General features: G+C 44.4%; 1 protein-coding gene across 2 annotated transcripts in view; it reads left to right on the forward strand.

The window, feature by feature from the left end:
• Positions 1 to 13,659, forward strand: part of atxn7l1 (ataxin 7-like 1) — a 33,031-nt gene extending 19,372 nt beyond the window's left edge. For both annotated transcript variants that reach the window (XM_024377008.2, XM_042300184.1), the window contains 6 exons: positions 1 to 62; positions 263 to 507; positions 982 to 1,204; positions 9,146 to 9,267; positions 9,624 to 10,308; positions 10,546 to 13,659. The exon at positions 1 to 62 is cut by the window's left edge and continues 21 nt beyond it. In XM_024377008.2, coding sequence (XP_024232776.1) covers positions 1 to 62; positions 263 to 507; positions 982 to 1,204; positions 9,146 to 9,267; positions 9,624 to 10,308; positions 10,546 to 10,563 — 1,355 coding nt within the window. In that variant the 3' untranslated portion in view covers positions 10,564 to 13,659. The remainder of the gene's footprint in view (positions 63 to 262; positions 508 to 981; positions 1,205 to 9,145; positions 9,268 to 9,623; positions 10,309 to 10,545) is intronic.
• The last annotated feature ends 3,148 nt before the right edge of the window (positions 13,660 to 16,807 follow it).

Genomic DNA, 16,807 nt, shown 5'->3' on the forward strand with positions numbered 1-16,807 from the left:
AGCACTGTGGAGTCCAGGACCCGGAGAGCAAACGGTCCTGCACGCGATCACTCACCTGCAAGGTGAGACACACTGACCTCTAACCTCACTTCCCATTGGCTACACAGCTTATTCTGACCATCAGTTCGCATTACTTTATTTTGCCTTGTGTGCTTTATTTTCCTTGATACCAGGGAAAGCTACATTTGAAGTCTCATTTAAATGTGTTTTTATTGCCCTCTTATGCCCACTTCTCTTTGTTATTATATTGTGTGTGTTCCAGACTCACTCCCTGATCCACCGGCGGGCCGTCCCAGGCAGGCAGAAAGAGTTTGATATCCTCCTGGCGGAACACAAGGGCAGAGCGAAGGAGAAAGAGAAGGAGGGAGGGCAGAGGAGGGAGTCACAGGGGGGCAGTCAGAGCAGCCCTGCCAATGACACTACCCCCTCCACCCTGCCCCCCCACTGCCACAATGGCAGAACCGTCTCCACTCTCAAACTGCGGCTGGCTAATGCACACACACCCAGGTAGGGGGCAGCACTGAGGCCAAAGTCAATGTATAGCTTCTATTCATTCAATGGAATCGTATACTTGTTATGGATATTTGTTCAATAAAGATGCTGTGTTTGCTTCGTAGGAGCATTAGACTGAAGTTAGACCAAAGTTGCATATTTGCAAGACATTGTACTGCACTGTTGGAGCTAGTAACATAAGCATTTTGCTGCACCTGCTATAACACCTGCAAATCTGTGTACGCAACCAATGAACTTTGATTGGATTATTTTTTAAATCACTCAGTTCAAACTCACACCACTAGGGGGTGATGTAAACTACTGTTGATAGCAGAATCCAGAATCCAAATGAATCCAAGTGAAACAAGGGGATTTTGACGCTTGTTCGTTTCATGTTAGTGTCAAGTTCTAAAAATGTTCTACCTTTCACTTTTTCTCCTCTTTCTTTCTCTCTTTTTCTCTCTCTCTCTCACCCTACCCTGTGTGCAGGGTACCAGGTGGTGGGGGCGCTGCTGTCCTATCCTCCACCCCCGTCCCTCCAGCCTCGACCCAGGACCCCCCAGCCCCTGTCTGGCAGAGGGCAGGAGAGGACAGGGACGGTCGTTTGTCCAGTTATGAGGGCGACCCAGGAACACCGGAGGACCCTGACAGAGGCATAGACGGAGACCGACCATCCTGCCACTACTCCCCTCACCACCCTCGACCGCTGGGGGTATGTACCTTTAGTCTTTTAACAGACGCTCTTTTCCAGGGTCACTTACAGGAGAAATGTAGGTTAAATGCGTTGTCTACACAACATTTAACATTTAAGGGAGCTATGTGCAAAAATATGTATAATTTGTACATAGGGTGTGTAAGTAATTGCTACATTTCAGCTGCTTCTAAAATATCTGTAAACCTAATAAAGGACTTTATAAAGTAAATCCTTTATAAAACGTTCCCTTATCTGTCTAACACCCCGACTGAAATCAACCCCTTCCCTAGAGCTAGGAAGATAAACAGAAAACTACCGACTCGGACATTGCCCTCTTACCAGCGCATTTTGTTTACATCTGTAATTTTCGGTGAATATGCTATACAACGTTGCTTTGGATGTTTTTATTTTTTATAAAAAAATCCCAAAAAATTCTCCCCAATTTCGTGGTATCCAATTGTTTTAGTAGCTACTATCTTGTCTCATCGCAACAACTCCCGCACGGGCTCGGGAGAGACGAAGGTTGAAAGTCATGCGTCCTCCGATACACAACCCAACCAAGCCGCACTGCGTGCATCCAACCCGGAAGCCAGCTGCACCAATGTGTCGGAGGAAACACCGTGTACCTGGCAACCTTAGTTAGCGCGCACTGTGCCCGGCCCGCCACGGGAGTCGCTGGTGCGCGCTGAGACAAGGACATCCCTACCGGCCAAGCCCTCCCTAACCCGGATGACGCTAGGCCAATTGTGCGTCTCCCCACGGACCTCCCGGTCGCGGCCGGTTACGACAGAGCCTGGGCGCGAACCCAGAGTCTCTGATGGCACAGCTGGCGCTGCAGTTTATTTTATTTAAAAAAAAATTGGGTGCATATTGGCCTCGGCAATATGATACATAATTCACCACCTGAGGAAGTAAGAACTCAAAACACATATATTGCTAACCCTAAATATATATATAATATATGACATTGTTGCTAGATGGCCATGTAATTGGCCTAACAGTAAATGTAATGCCTCAACAAAAACTTTCCATTGGCAGGCATCAATAGACGACTTGATGTATTGACTGCAAACGGCACGATCCGTCAGCGCATCATCTCAATCACATACTCTGTCTGTAAAGTGCTGTTATTTCCTCAATATTGAGAGCTGAGGAACAAATACATAAAGCTGAGAATGTCCTATTTTTTTTTAACAACTTTGTTTTCCCCCAAAATTACATTTTGAAATGTTGATCAGTGGCTGTATGCCTGCGCTTATCAGAATTCACCTGTCCATTGACTTGGTGGGGAAAGGGAGTGAGACCTGGTAGCGAAACAGGGACTAGGAAGAGACTGCACTTTCATTGCAGAAAGCATGTTAATGGACATTACTGTTGACAAAATAATGTTTTTAGAACAAAAACATCCAAAGAAGGGCCTCCCGGGTGGAGCAGTGGTTAAGGGCGCTGTACTGCTAACCGATCGCTGCAGCTGTACATAGCCTATCGGTAAATAGCCCACCCAATTGACCTACCTCATCCCCATACTGTTTATATTTATTTACTTTTCTGCTCTTTTGCACACCAATATCTCTACCTGTACATGACCATCTGATCATTTATCACTCCAGTGTTAATCTGCTAAATTGTAATTATTTGCCTACCTCCTCATGCCTTTTGGACACAATGTATATAGAATCTCTTTTTTTCTTTTTTTTTTCTACTGTGTTATTGACTTGTTAATTGTTTACTCCATGTGTAACTCTGTGTTGTCTGTTCACACTGCTATGCTTTATCTTGGCCAGGTCGCAGTTGTAAATGAGAACTTGTTCTCAACTAGCCTACCTGGTTAAATAAAGGTTACATTTAAAAATGTAAAAAAGTAGGGGTGTAACGATACGCATATTTGTACTGAACCGTTCGGTACGGAGACCTCAGTCCGGTCCGCACTGTGAACAGGAATGAATACATAAAAATATTACAAAATGTAAACACTAAACCTATAGGCTATCAAATCAAATTTTATTGGTCACATACACATGGTTAGCAGATGTTAATGCGAGTGTAGCGAAATGCTTGTGCTTCTAGTTCCGACCTTGCAGTAATATCTAACAAGTAATCTAACAATTCCCCAACAACTATCTTATACACACAAGTGTAAAAGAATGAATAAGAATAGGTACATAAAAATATATATGGATGAGCGATGGCCGAACGGCATAGGCAAGATGCAGTAGATGGTATAGAGTACAGTATATACATATGAGATGAGTAGTGTAGGATATGTAAACATTATATAAAGTGGCATAGTTTTAAAGTGACTAGTGATACATTTATTACATCCAATGTTTTATTATTAAAGTGGCTGGAGTTGAGTCGGTGTCAGTGTGTTGGCAGCAGCCACTCAATGTTAGTGGTGGCTGTTTAACAGTCTGATGGCCTTGAGATAGAAGCTGTTTTTCAGTCTCTCGGTCCCAGCTTTGATGCACCTGTACTGACCTCGCCTTCTGGATGGTAGCGGGGTGAACAGGCAGTGGCTCGGGTAGTTGTTGTCCTTGATGATCTTTTTGGCCTTCCTGTGACATCGGGTGGTGTATGTGTCCTGGAGGGCAGGTAGTTTGCCCCCGGTGATGCGTTGTGCAGACCTCACTACCCTCTGGAGAGCCTTACGGTTGTAGGCGGAGCAGTTGCTGTATCAGGCGGTGATACAGCCCGATGGGATGCTCTTGATTGTGCAATCTGTAAAAGTTTGAGTGTTTTTGGTGACGACATGAATTTCTTCAGCCTCCTGAGGTTGAAGATGCGCTGTTGCGCCTTTTTCACCACGCTGTCTGTGTGGGGGGACCATTTCAGTTTGTCCGTGATGTGTACGCCGAGGAACTTAAAACTTTCCATCTTCTCCACTATTGTCCCGTCGATGTGGATAGGGGGGGGTGCTCCCTCTGCTGTTTCCTGAATTCCACGATAATCTCCTTTGTTTTGTTGATGTTGAGTGTGAGGTTATTTTCCTGACACCACACACCGAGGGCCCTCACCTCCTCTCTGTTGGCCGTCTGGTCGTTGTTGGTAATGAAAACCTACCACTGTAGTGTTGTCCGCAAACTTGATGATTGAGTTGGAGGAGTGCATGGCCATGCAATCATGGGTGAACAGGGAGTACCACCCTTGTGGGGCCCCAGTGTTGATGATCAGCGGGGTGAAGATGTTGTTTCCTACCCTCACCACCTTGGGGCGGCCCGTCAGGAAGTCCAGGACCCAGTTGCACAGGGCGGGGTCGAGACCCAGGGTCTCGAGCTTAATGACGAGTTTGGAGGGTACTATGGTGTTAAATGCTGAGCTGTAGTCGATGCACAGCATTCTTACATAGGTATTCCTCTTGTCCAGATGGGTTGGTGAAGGTTTTAATAGTTGCTGTGGGTACAACATCACCGATGCACTTGCTTATAAACTCGCTCACCGAATCAGGGTATTCATCAATGTTATTGTCCGACGCTATGCGGAACATATCCCAGTCCACGTGATCGACGCAATCTTGAAGCGTGGAATCAGATTGATCGGACCAGCGTTGAACAGACCTGAGCACAGGCATTTCCTGTTTTAGTTTCTGTCTATAGGCTGTGAGCATAAAATGGAGTCGTGGTCAGATTTTCCAAAAGGAGGGCGGGGCGGGGCTTTGTATGCATCGCGGAAGTTAGAGTAACAATGGTCCAGGATTCTTTCTGCCCGGGTAGCGCATTCGATGTGTTGATAAAATCTTGTTTTCAGATTAGCCTTGTTAAAATCCCCAGCACAATGAATGCAGCCTCAGGATATGTGGTTTCCAGTTTACATAGATTCCAATGAAGTTCTTTCAGGGCCATCGATGTGTCTGCTTGATGTGGCTGTGATTATAATCGAAGAGAATTCCCTTGGTAGATAATGCGGTTGACATTTGATTGTAAGGAATTCTAGGTCAGGTGAACAAAAGGACTTGAGTTCCTGTATGTTGTTATGATTACACCACACCTCGTTAATCATAAGGCATACCCTCACACCCTTCTTCTTACCAGAGAGATGTTTGTTTCTGTCGGCGCGATGCATGAAGGAACCAGGTGGCTGTACCGACTCCGATAGCGTGTCTTGAGTGAGCCATGTTTCCGTGAAACAAAGAACGTTACCATCTCTGATGTCTCTCTGGAAGGCAACCCTTGCTCGAATTTTGTCTACCTTGTTGTCAAGAGACTGGACATTGGCGAGTAGTAAACTCCGGAGCGGTGCGCAATGTGCCCGTCTACGGAGCCTGACCAGAAGACCGCTTCTCCTGCCCCTCCTGCGGCGCCGTTGTTTTGTGTCACTGGCCGGGATCCGATCCATTGTCCTGGGTGGTGGTCCAAACAGAGGATCCGCTTCGGGAAAGTCATATTCCTGGTCGTAATGTTGGTAAGTTGACGTTGCTCTTATATCCAATAGTTCTTCCTGGCTGTATGTAATTAGACTTAAGATTTCCTGGGGTAACAGTGTAAGAAATAATACATAAAAAAACAAAATACTGCACAGATTCCTAAGAACGCGAAACGAAGCGACCATCTCTGTTGGCGCCAGAAGATATGATACGTACGCTGTGTTTACAGGCCTACACCTCTTGAGTAAATCTTAATGGGAAAAACAACATTTCAGGCTATTCTGTTAAAACAAGCTATGCGCTTGTTAATCAAAATTAAAATCTTAATTGGGGCATTTGAAAATGCTCTTTTCTGAGGCGTAGCCGGGGAACTAGTTTTATGGTGGGGTCGATAAACCAGAATTGGAGGATCCTCCATCGTTTAAATCTCCCGTTTGGGAACATTTTAGCTTCCTAGTAGATTACAACAGCGATGGACATAGAGTTGTGGGTAAAACGTTAACAGTATGTCGCCACGCTCAACGAGAATAGCTTATGCAGCTGGCAACACCTCAAATATGTTGACATCACCTCAGTATACCGCATGCAAGCAGCCCTTGGCAGCAGATTCTGACCTGACCAAGCGATAGGTAGGCTATGTTTATATTTTTTACAGTCTTCGGTTTATAGCCGCGGATATGTGCCTATTCTCGGTGGTTGAGAACAGAGGGTTTCAGCACCTCGTGATAGTGCTCGAGCCACACAACAAACTTCCCTCTTGCACCCATTTCAGCAAACCGGTAGCACCCGCTCTATATAAGCATACAAAAACCAAAGTGTTCAATGAATTGGCACTTAAGTGTCATCACATCGCATTACCCTGGAGTGGGAGATGTACCGTGCCACAGAAACGCCCCCTTTATGAGCGCCACAAGTGCGTATCTGGCACTGAAGGATGCAGTGTCATGGTGCGTTCGTTACCAAGATGGAAGTGGGAATTTGCCACTCGAACGACCCTCCAACTGGTTATTACTAGTGGGAAACTCCTGAGCTCCCACTTCTCCCACATACTGACCTTTGACGTCACCTACTAAGGAAATGACCCCTAACAGCATTTTCAGCAGTTCAATACGACAACGAAACATTGCTTTAAAAAAATAATAATAATAATCTATTCATGTGGATTTGGAACTGTATAATAGCTGTACTTTTAGTTTAGCCATTAGCCAATCTGCGTCTCTCAGTGAGTTCAAATCACATAAACGCATCCAACTGGTGAATTCCCACCTCCCACATGGTCACAAACGCAGCGTCAGAGTGGAAACTTGAGAGGCCCGACATAACAATCCTGTCACGACAGACAATGCCAGGAACATTGTGTGAATGTTGAACATTGTGTGAATGTTGAACATTGTGTGAATGTTGAACATTGTGTGAATGCTGAACATTGTGTGAATGTTGAACATTGTGTGAATGCTGAACATTGTTACGCGGAACATTGTGTGAATGTTGTGTGAATGTTGAACATTGTGTGAATGCTGAACATTTGTGAATGTTGAACATTGTGTGAATGTTGAACATTGTGTGAATGCTGAACATTGTGTGAATGCTGAACATTGTGTGAATGCGGAACATTGTGTGAATGCGGAACATTGTGTGAATGTTGTGTGAATGTTGAACATTGTGTGAATGTTGAACATTGTGTGAATGTTGAACATTGTGTGAATGCGGAACATTGTGTGAATGCTGAACATTGTGTGAATGCGGAACATTGTGTGAATGCGGAACATTGTGTGAATGCGGAACATTGTGTGAATGCGGAACATTGTGTGAATGCGGAACATTGTGTGAATGCGGAACATTGTGTGAATGCGGAACATTGTGTGAATGCGGAACATTGTGTGAATGCGGAACATTGTGTGAATGCGGAACATTGTGTGAATGCGGAACATTGTGTGAATGCGGAACATTGTGTGAATGCGGAACATTGTGTGAATGCGGAACATTGTGTGAATGCTGAACATTGTGTGAATGCTGAACATTGTGTGAATGCTGAACATTGTGACGCTGTACATTGTGAATGCGGAACATTGTGTGAATGCTGTACATTGTGACGCTGTACATTGTGAATGCGGAACATTGTGTGAATGCGGAACATTGTGTGAATGCTGAACATTGTGTGAATGCTGTACATTGTGTGAATGCTGTACATTGTGTGAATGCTGAACATTGTGATGCTGTACATTGTGATGCTGTACATTGTGTGAATGCGGAACATTGTGTGAATGCTGAACATTGTGTGAATGCTGAACATTGTGTGAATGCTGAACATTGTGACGCTGTACATTGTGAATGCGGAACATTGTGTGAATGCTGAACATTGTGACGCTGTACATTGTGAATGCGGAACATTGTGTGAATGCTGTACATTGTGACGCTGTACATTGTGAATGCTGTACATTGTGAATGCTGTACATTGTGAATGCTGTACATTGTGTGAATGCTGAACATTGTGTGAATGCTGAACATTGTGTGAATGCGGAACATTGTGTGAATGCGGAACATTGTGTGAATGCTGAACATTGTGTGAATGCTGAACATTGTTACGCGGAACATTGTGTGAATGTTGTGTGAATGTTGAACATTGTGTGAATGCTGAACATTGTGTGAATGCTGAACATTGTGTGAATGCTGAACATTGTGTGAATGTTGAACATTGTGTGAATGTTGAACATTGTGTGAATGCTGAACATTGTGTGAATGCTGAACATTGTGTGAATGTTGAACATTGTGTGAATGCTGAACATTGTGTGAATGCTGAACATTGTGTGAATGCTGAACATTGTGTGAATGTTGAACATTGTGTGAATGCTGAACATTGTGTGAATGTTGAACATTGTGTGAATGCTGAACATTGTGTGAATGTTGAACATTGTGTGAATGTTGAACATTGTGTGAATGTTGAACATTGTGTGAATGCTGAACATTGTGTGAATGCGGAACATTGTGTGAATGCGGAACATTGTGTGAATGCGGAACATTGTGTGAATGCGGAACATTGTGTGAATGCGGAACATTGTGTGAATGCGGAACATTGTGTGAATGCGGAACATTGTGTGAATGCTGAACATTGTGACGCTGTACATTGTGAATGCGGAACATTGTGTGAATGCTGAACATTGTGAATGCTGTACATTGTGAATGCTGTACATTGTGAATGCTGTACATTGTGAATGCTGTACATTGTGAATGCGGAACATTGTGTGAATGCTGAACATTGTGTGAATGCTGAACATTGTGTGAATGCGGAACATTGTGTGAATGCGGAACATTGTGTGAATGCTGAACATTGTGTGAATGCTGAACATTGTGTGAATGCTGAACATGGTGTGAATGCTGAACATTGTGAATGCTGTACATTGTGAATGCTGAACATTGTGAATGGCATTTAATCTTCCCGCTGTCCCGAAATCCAAACCGAACCATGACCCCTAAAAACCTCAATGCGTACCGAACCATGGGTTTGGTGAACCGTTACACCCCTTAGCTTGAAGCCCATCCATACAGGCTGATTTGATCTCTTTTCTCCGACTGTGTTAACCCCTCCCTCCGTGTTTCAGTGCTGTGCGTTCAACAGCAGGCTGATGGGGCGTGGTCACTATGTGTTTGACCGGCGGTGGGACAGGATGAGGCTGGCGTTGCACTGCATGGTGGAGAAACATGTCAACGCTCAGATGTGGAGGTGAGGAAAGTGTGCGTCTGTTGTTGTACCAGTCTAAATGATTTGTCGGCCCGTGTTCTGGGGCTCTGGGACAAACTCCAATGTATTTACATCCAGCTTAAGACTTCTGAGATGCCCTATGGAGAAAGTGGGTTCAGCTGTCTAGGGAAGACACACAGAGAGTCATAGACACTATTAATAGGTGTGGAATGGCAGATGTTAGTATGACCTGGATCTGCTGAGGCTCTGGAATAGGACGTCAGCTTATATTCTAGACAGAAATGTCTCTGAACCCCTGTAAATCTACAGGTCAGTATTTCATTATGGCTCTGGTTTTCCTAACGCTCTGCCTGTCTCTGTCCTCTGCTGTGTTACAGAAAGGTGCCCCTGGCTGCTGAGAGCCCTCCCTCCCCCAGCTCTCTCACCCCTCCTCCCCCCCTTTCCTCCCCCTCCTTCCCTCCCTCCACCAACGGAGCCTTCTCCCTTGGATCCTACTCCACAGCCTTCCCCCAGAATGCATCAGCAGCAGGGTTGTTTGGCATCAGGGACCCCTCCCTGGCCCTTGTCTCCGCCTTAGGGAAACCACGTAACGGCACTTCCACCAAACCCATCAGGCCCCCAGGGGCCACTGGTGTCGCGGCCAAGAAGAGGAGGACCACCCTTCCATCTAGTTTTGACACTCTCAGGGGGAACAACAGCAGCTACCACACTCTGACTCCCACCCCCATGCTCAGCTCTGGCTTGCCCCCCCTTAGTGGTAGGAGAAAGACCTTAGGACACAGTGCCAGTGAGGTGGGGGTCAGGGCCGAGGACTGGTACTCCAACCCTGACTTAACCACCACCACACCCTACCCCCTCACTACGGACCACCAAAGCCCCCTGCCTCCACCCAGCCCCCTGGCCCACGGAGGAGGGGTGGATGGGAGAAAGAGGAGGAGCCCCAGTGCGTACGGAGGAGGAGGGAAGCCCAGTAAGGTGACCAAAGCAGCAGCAGGGCTGGACGGCATCTTCAGGAGGAACAGCACTGGACTTCTGGCCTCAGGCCCCGAGTCACCTCGACAGGTAAACACACCTAACTCACCTGGTTACTCACATGGTAATTCACCTCACTTGACAGCTTCAAGTTAGCTTGGCTCAAATACAAATAGCCTGCCTCAAATTTATTTTTGCTGTCACGGATTATACAGATTGATGTCGTTTTTGGATATGGGCTTGACTGTCAACTTGTATCTTTCTTTCTCCATTTCTTGCCTTCCCTCTGCTCTTCCTCTCCCCCTGTTTCTCTCTTTCCTCTTGCAGTCCAAGTTGCATCATTGACAATAACAGGAGACATGGACAGAATGCTGGGCAGCTGCTTGGACTAGAATCTGTGACCTTTGACCCAATGTCAGTAACACAGGGTCCTGCACCTCTGAACAGTGATGTCACCCCGCCCACACATTTATCAGCCAATGGGCGGTTTTGCAGAGGTAGTCTCCATGAATCAAGACACTCATCATCACAAACTGCCCTCTGAAAAGGGAACCTGCTTTAGTTTGGCATCTTCATCACCACTCTACATGCATTTAGACATTTGTTGTTGTAGCTTCCTGTTCCTGTGTGGTCAGGTGACCAGGAAGGAATTCCCATGTCCAAAAACTTCCTCAGACAGACCTGTCTTGACAGCCCCAGCAGACCTCCCTTCCTCACCACACACACCCTTCTCTCCAGCATGCCAGAGTTCAAAGTGCACTTGCTCTCCTCCTGGAGGCTACACAACAACCTGTCTGTCACACAAGGGAAGACTTCATACCGACACTTTTTCATGAAATGGCTTGCAAAATAGGAACAATTCAGGTTATCCAGGATTGTTTTTACTATTCGTCTCAAATGTTGCGACACAGAGTGTCAGGACCTACACCCTAAATGGAAAAAAGGATGGTGTTGGATTTTTAAAAATGTATAATAATTTATAATTTCTTCATTTTCTTACTGACCAGAGTAGAGCTACAAACGTTGAGCAAAATTATATTTGTATGTCAATTTGAAAAAGTATTATTATAATCATAGTTATTGTTGAAAATGTGTACATATATTTTATTATTTATTATTAGTCTCCCCTTACTAAAAGAACTGAAGCTATAGTGTTTTACCTGCCAGGTGACGTGTGCGCTCTTAATACGATGCTTAGTATTTTCAAGGGTCCTCTGCCGGTGGTTCTCTCGTTTCACACTTCTTCCAATGTTTCTATATGATATGTACATTACAGAAATGTACATATGGCACCAGCCATCTTCTTTTAATATCGCTGGTTCCACTGCGCTGTGTTCTTCTATTCTGTCAAGGATGGACACACTACAGGGTCGTCACTGACATGGGCTGCATCTCAATAGTCTTAAGTGGCATCTTCTCCTCGTCTCCTCCTTTTTGTCTTTCCTGATCTGAAAACGACGGTGGTCTTTAGAGCAAATGTGGTGGTTGCCAGACAGGAATTTGACTTCTGTCTAGCGAGTTCTTGCTGTAGGAAGTTACTTTAGTTCACTTCGATGCGTATTTCAGAACAGTGGCAGTGCCCCTACTGTTGCATAGTGTAGGTGGGGAAGTCTGTTCAGTGTTTGCCTGAAGGTAGAATACTGCTTTTTCCGATCCTCTCTTTTGCACTTTTTCCTCATGCCCAGGTCATTAAATCTACTTCCATTTCTATAGATATTTGCTGGCCACCAAGTATGAACTCTGGGGTGGGAGGACGCGCACAATCAAGACAAAAAAAAAAAAAAAAATTGTATTTGTAATGAATTTCGAAAATGTTCTTTCGTTTTTCTTTCACTTTGAAAATGTTGACGGTTTTGTAGATCGGCAGGGGGAAAAATCCAATGTATTCCCTTTTTTTTTATAGGGAATTGTAAGACTGCAAAATGCGAAGACTGCTAGGGGTGTGTAGACTTTCACCAGGCACTGTATACATTTGTAAAGGTGTTTCGTCAACAACAGTAAATATGAAGACTAGGCCTGTATTCCTTGTGACGTCAATCCCCTCTATAAACCTGTGTAGTGTGGGCCAGGGGTATTCAACTCTGACCCTACGAGGGCCGGAGCCTTCTGGTTTTCTGTTCTACCTGATCAGTAATTGCACCCAGCTGGTGTCCCAGGTCTAAATCAGGGACTGATGGGGAAAATGGGCAAAAACAATGCATTGAAACTGGCTTTGAGGTCCGGAGTTGAGTTTGAAAGGTGTAGGCTATCTGAATCTCAAGACAGAATGTGTCTGTCACCATGGCTAAGGGAAGTCACAAACACTGTCTGCCTGGTCCAGGGGGAGGTACTGTGGGGGAAGGTTTCTATGCCTGCCATTTGTCTTCAGACCCTGCCTCTGCAGGAGTGCACACTCTTCCAAGTCCTTAGGCCCTGCATATTTCTATAAGTGCTCATAGGTGAAGGTATTGTCTCTTTTTCACCATCTCGGTCAGATATGCTCGCTTTCTGCAAGTGGTCAATGTCGACATGTAACTTCTTCCCATCATAGTATTAGGCTTACAGAATATCAGTTTATAACTCCCATCAATTACCAGTTACTGTTCGATCACTGAAAATGTGTGCACTGCTCTAATGGTTAGTCCCGTCAGGAGGCAACAATGCCCCTCTCCAGTCATTTAGGTTCACAAATGGCACGTGACTGACTAGGTAGTATTCCTGAAGGTTAACTTTGCTTCTCCTCCCCTCACTATTTTCACTGAGTGTGGAGCAGCAAATATGGCATCTAGTTCAACTGCCTCAGAGGCTGACTCAAGTTTATGGGGAGTAGCAGTACACTATGGGAAGATCTCAATTGCATACGGCTCGCTTCTTCGCTCCTCGTCTCCTTCTCAAAACCCATTGGATAAGAAAGCCAAAAGTCCCGCCCATCTGACCTTCTCCTCCAATGGGTTGTGAGAATGACGGCAGGAGAGAGGACACGAGGATAATGCAATTGAGGTCTTACCTACGTGTTGGTCTGAAATGGCACGCTGTTCCCTGTAGTGCACTACTTTTGACCAATGCCCTAATATAAGTGCCCTGGGCAAAACAAGGGCACTGTATCGGGAATACAGTGCCTAAGTAGTGCACTATAGGGAATGACGCAGACTTGAGTAGACTAGTGTTTCAGTGCAGTCTCCTCGCTACTCACCCAGGACATGGATGTCTCTCTGTAAGTAAGGCCTTATTTTTGTATTCACTGTAAATAAAGCAGAACCTGGTCCTTGTCGAGATCTTACTATGAAATAGTCACTGGTTCACCTTTATCAGTCTGTGGTGGCGTCCATCATGTGCTTTCTACTCCTGGGTGACTATTTTATCCTGTTGTCCCCATGGTGTTTTGAACACATTTAGATGTGTATTTTCAGGTTTGACCATGTTTTGGATTAAAAAAGGATATATAAAATGTTTTCTACCTGCTGTTTTGTCCTGTCCCTTCTTGATGGAATAACTTCACCCCGGTGCACGATTCAGCATAGCAGGATAGTAATTCCGTGGGAGAATCTCAATTATATCCTCCTCGAGTCCTCTCCTTGCCTCCTCAATACCCATTGGATAAGAAGTCAGAGGGGGGGGGGGGAGATGTACACAATGAATTATGCTTGAAAGAGGGACAGACACCCATACATTTCCATTTACTTGAATTAGTCCTCTGTACACTTGCAAAGTCCATTTCCCTCATTCCTGCAAGGGTGGCACTTTTAAAGGCCTACCTAATATAAAATATATGGATTGTGCCACATGGACTGGAGCAGTGAGTAAAGGCCGGGGTGGGTGTAGTGCTGATGTTTAGGAGATCTTTGAGTCCCCTTGTACACATGACCACAAACGATCACTTGGTATACAGTCTAGTAGGTGAGCCAGAATCCATTTTGAAACCAGACCTGATCATTATGTTGGTGAACAAACACTGTCATCTGGAACTGTGTTGAGCAGGGAGCATCCTTCCGTTCGTAATATATTGCGCGGAACAACAAGTCCTGGTGTGTAGGGATGGCTACTACAGAGCTGTGTTCATCCTATTCTTCACAGTAGCCTATCCGTCCACCTGTAAAAAGTTCTGCGCTTATAGATGATGTCTAGTGTAGCAACAGGTGCCGCCACATCGCAAGAATTGGTAGTCTTGCTGGAAGGCCTCATAAGAGCCTTTTCTGTTCACTTTTAAAATCAAAAGGGAATAGTTCCTAACTGCCCACAAGTAGGCCTATTTGTGTGTTGTAAAGTGGTTATTATAGCAACACAAATAGAGAAACTAGCGCTCCAAAATGTCAAAAAAATGTCAGTAGGTAAAATGGGAAAGGCAGCTTGCATGTAATTGATGACATAAAAGGTTTCCAACACGATGCAGCATGTCAATGAATTCCGAGGGCTTTTCCCCCCCATCGCAAACAGCATTCTTATGATAATGGTTTAATGCTGGTCCTTTGGTTAATTGTCTGGCCGATAGCGGTGGCCACCTTCTGTTGTATTTCTCACTGGGCCTAAAGGACAGGGTCTGGTCTCGGGGATTAGAACTCTAGAGGTCTACTCAAATACCACAACAACTATATTTTTCAGAAGCCCCAATTTGTAGCCTACGCTAGAAGTTGGTTCCGACTACTTTTAGACTGGTGATTAATACTGTATTATGTGGAAGTAGGCTAAACAATATGAAGGCCTATAATACCTGTTCTACTGAATCTAAAATAATGTCTAAAACACACATCACATGGTGAGATATTGCAGGCCTACAGCCATAACTTGTAGACCTATGTTTGAATGATTAGCATATTATTATTAATATTTATGAGTTAATTAAGCGATTTAAAGCGTGAGGAGGTGTGGTATATTGCCAATATACCACGGCTAAGGGTTGTTCTTAGGCACGACGCATTGCGGAGTTGGGGACATTTATTTTTACTTCTCTAAATTATGTTGGTAACCAGTTTATAATAGCAATAAGGCACCTCTGGGGTTTGTGGTAGATGGCCAATATACCACGGCTAAGGGCTGTATCCAGGCACTCCACATTGCGTCTTGTGAAGAACAGCCCTTGGCCATATACCACACCCCCTCCTGTCTTATTGCTCAAATATACCATGGCTGTCAGCCAATCAGCATTCAGGGCTCGAACCACCGAGTTTATAGTGAATAATAGACGATCTTTGCGCAAATCTTCGTGGCATTCGGCCTAGAGTGCACTGTTTGCGATGTCCACATTTTTATTCAGCACGTGATTAGCTAAGCGACACTTTCGGCGTTCACGACAGATTGCGGTAACATAGCAACAAAATGCTGCAGCACCGGCGAGAAGGCATTCCATGGAACCTATGAGTAGCCCCGTCTCTCCACCTATTCTAGCTTTTTCACTATTAAGCACACTAGAACATTTAATGCTGAAAATCATATTTTCCTTAATGAATTACCAAATGTTGTAGAAACTTTATTACATTTGAGCAACATTTTATCAATCCATATGGGTAAACTATTTGGCAAGGTTGCTTTTATGCCAACATTCTACTTGGCTATCCATGAAAACAAAAATTCACAGACTGTGTGCCGGCAACCTGGACACAAGGGTAGACGTAACAGAGTAAAAGTACTTCCGTAACACTCCAGTTAGTATGATATGTTACCTTTCATCAGTGGAGGTTGGTGGGAGGAGCTATATGAGGAGGGGCTCATTGTAATGGCTGGAATGGAATTAATGGAATGGAGTCAAACGTGGCCATTACAATGACTCCGTCCTTCTCTAGTTCCTCCCGCCAGCCTCCACTGTTTTATATAGAATGTATTAATTTGTGGATGTCCATCATCCCTTTCTTACAACATGTTATAAATTACAATTCATACAATATGTTACGAATTTGCTAAATGTATGATATGTTACAAATACCAATTAGTTGTAGCTAATGTTAGTTAGGTGGCTAATGCTAATGTTAGCTAGGTTAGCTAGGTGGCTAATGCTATCGTTAGCTAGGCTAGGGGTTAGGGTTAAGGTTAGGAGTTAGGTTAAAGGGTTAAGGTTAGGGGAAAGGTTAGCTAACATGCTAAGTAGTATAAAAGTAGCTAGTAGTTGCAAAGTTGCTAATTAGCTCAAATGCTAAAGTTGTCCTTGATGAGATTCAAACACACAACCTTTGGGTTGCTAGATTATCCAGTTATATGCCCACCCATCCACCCTGCCCACCACCCCATTATTTTTTCCTTTAGTAACCTTCTGTCTTATGTAACCACACCAAACATAACATATCACACTAATTTGAGTGTCCCGGATTTACTATGTTGTGTCTAGTCTATGAGACCAGGCTGGTGCCGATGCTGAACATGCGTTATTGCAACCAATATGAACATATCACGACAATTCATAATCTGCATTGACTAATTGTGGCTATGCTGTAGGACTAGTTATGCAATATGAAAATGTAGGCTTATCTAATAGGCTACTGGAATGTTCTAGACTAAACTTTTTTTTAAATTAAATGAGATTATCAAAAGGGCTGTAGATGATACGTTCCTGTCTTCCTGTGTATCAAGGGAAATGTTGAAATATATAAATGTATCATTATTATAATATAGGCCTATCTTA

This window comes from Oncorhynchus tshawytscha, linkage group LG17 (assembly GCF_018296145.1).
Source record: "Oncorhynchus tshawytscha isolate Ot180627B linkage group LG17, Otsh_v2.0, whole genome shotgun sequence".
Classification (NCBI taxonomy): Eukaryota; Metazoa; Chordata; class Actinopteri; order Salmoniformes; family Salmonidae; genus Oncorhynchus; species Oncorhynchus tshawytscha.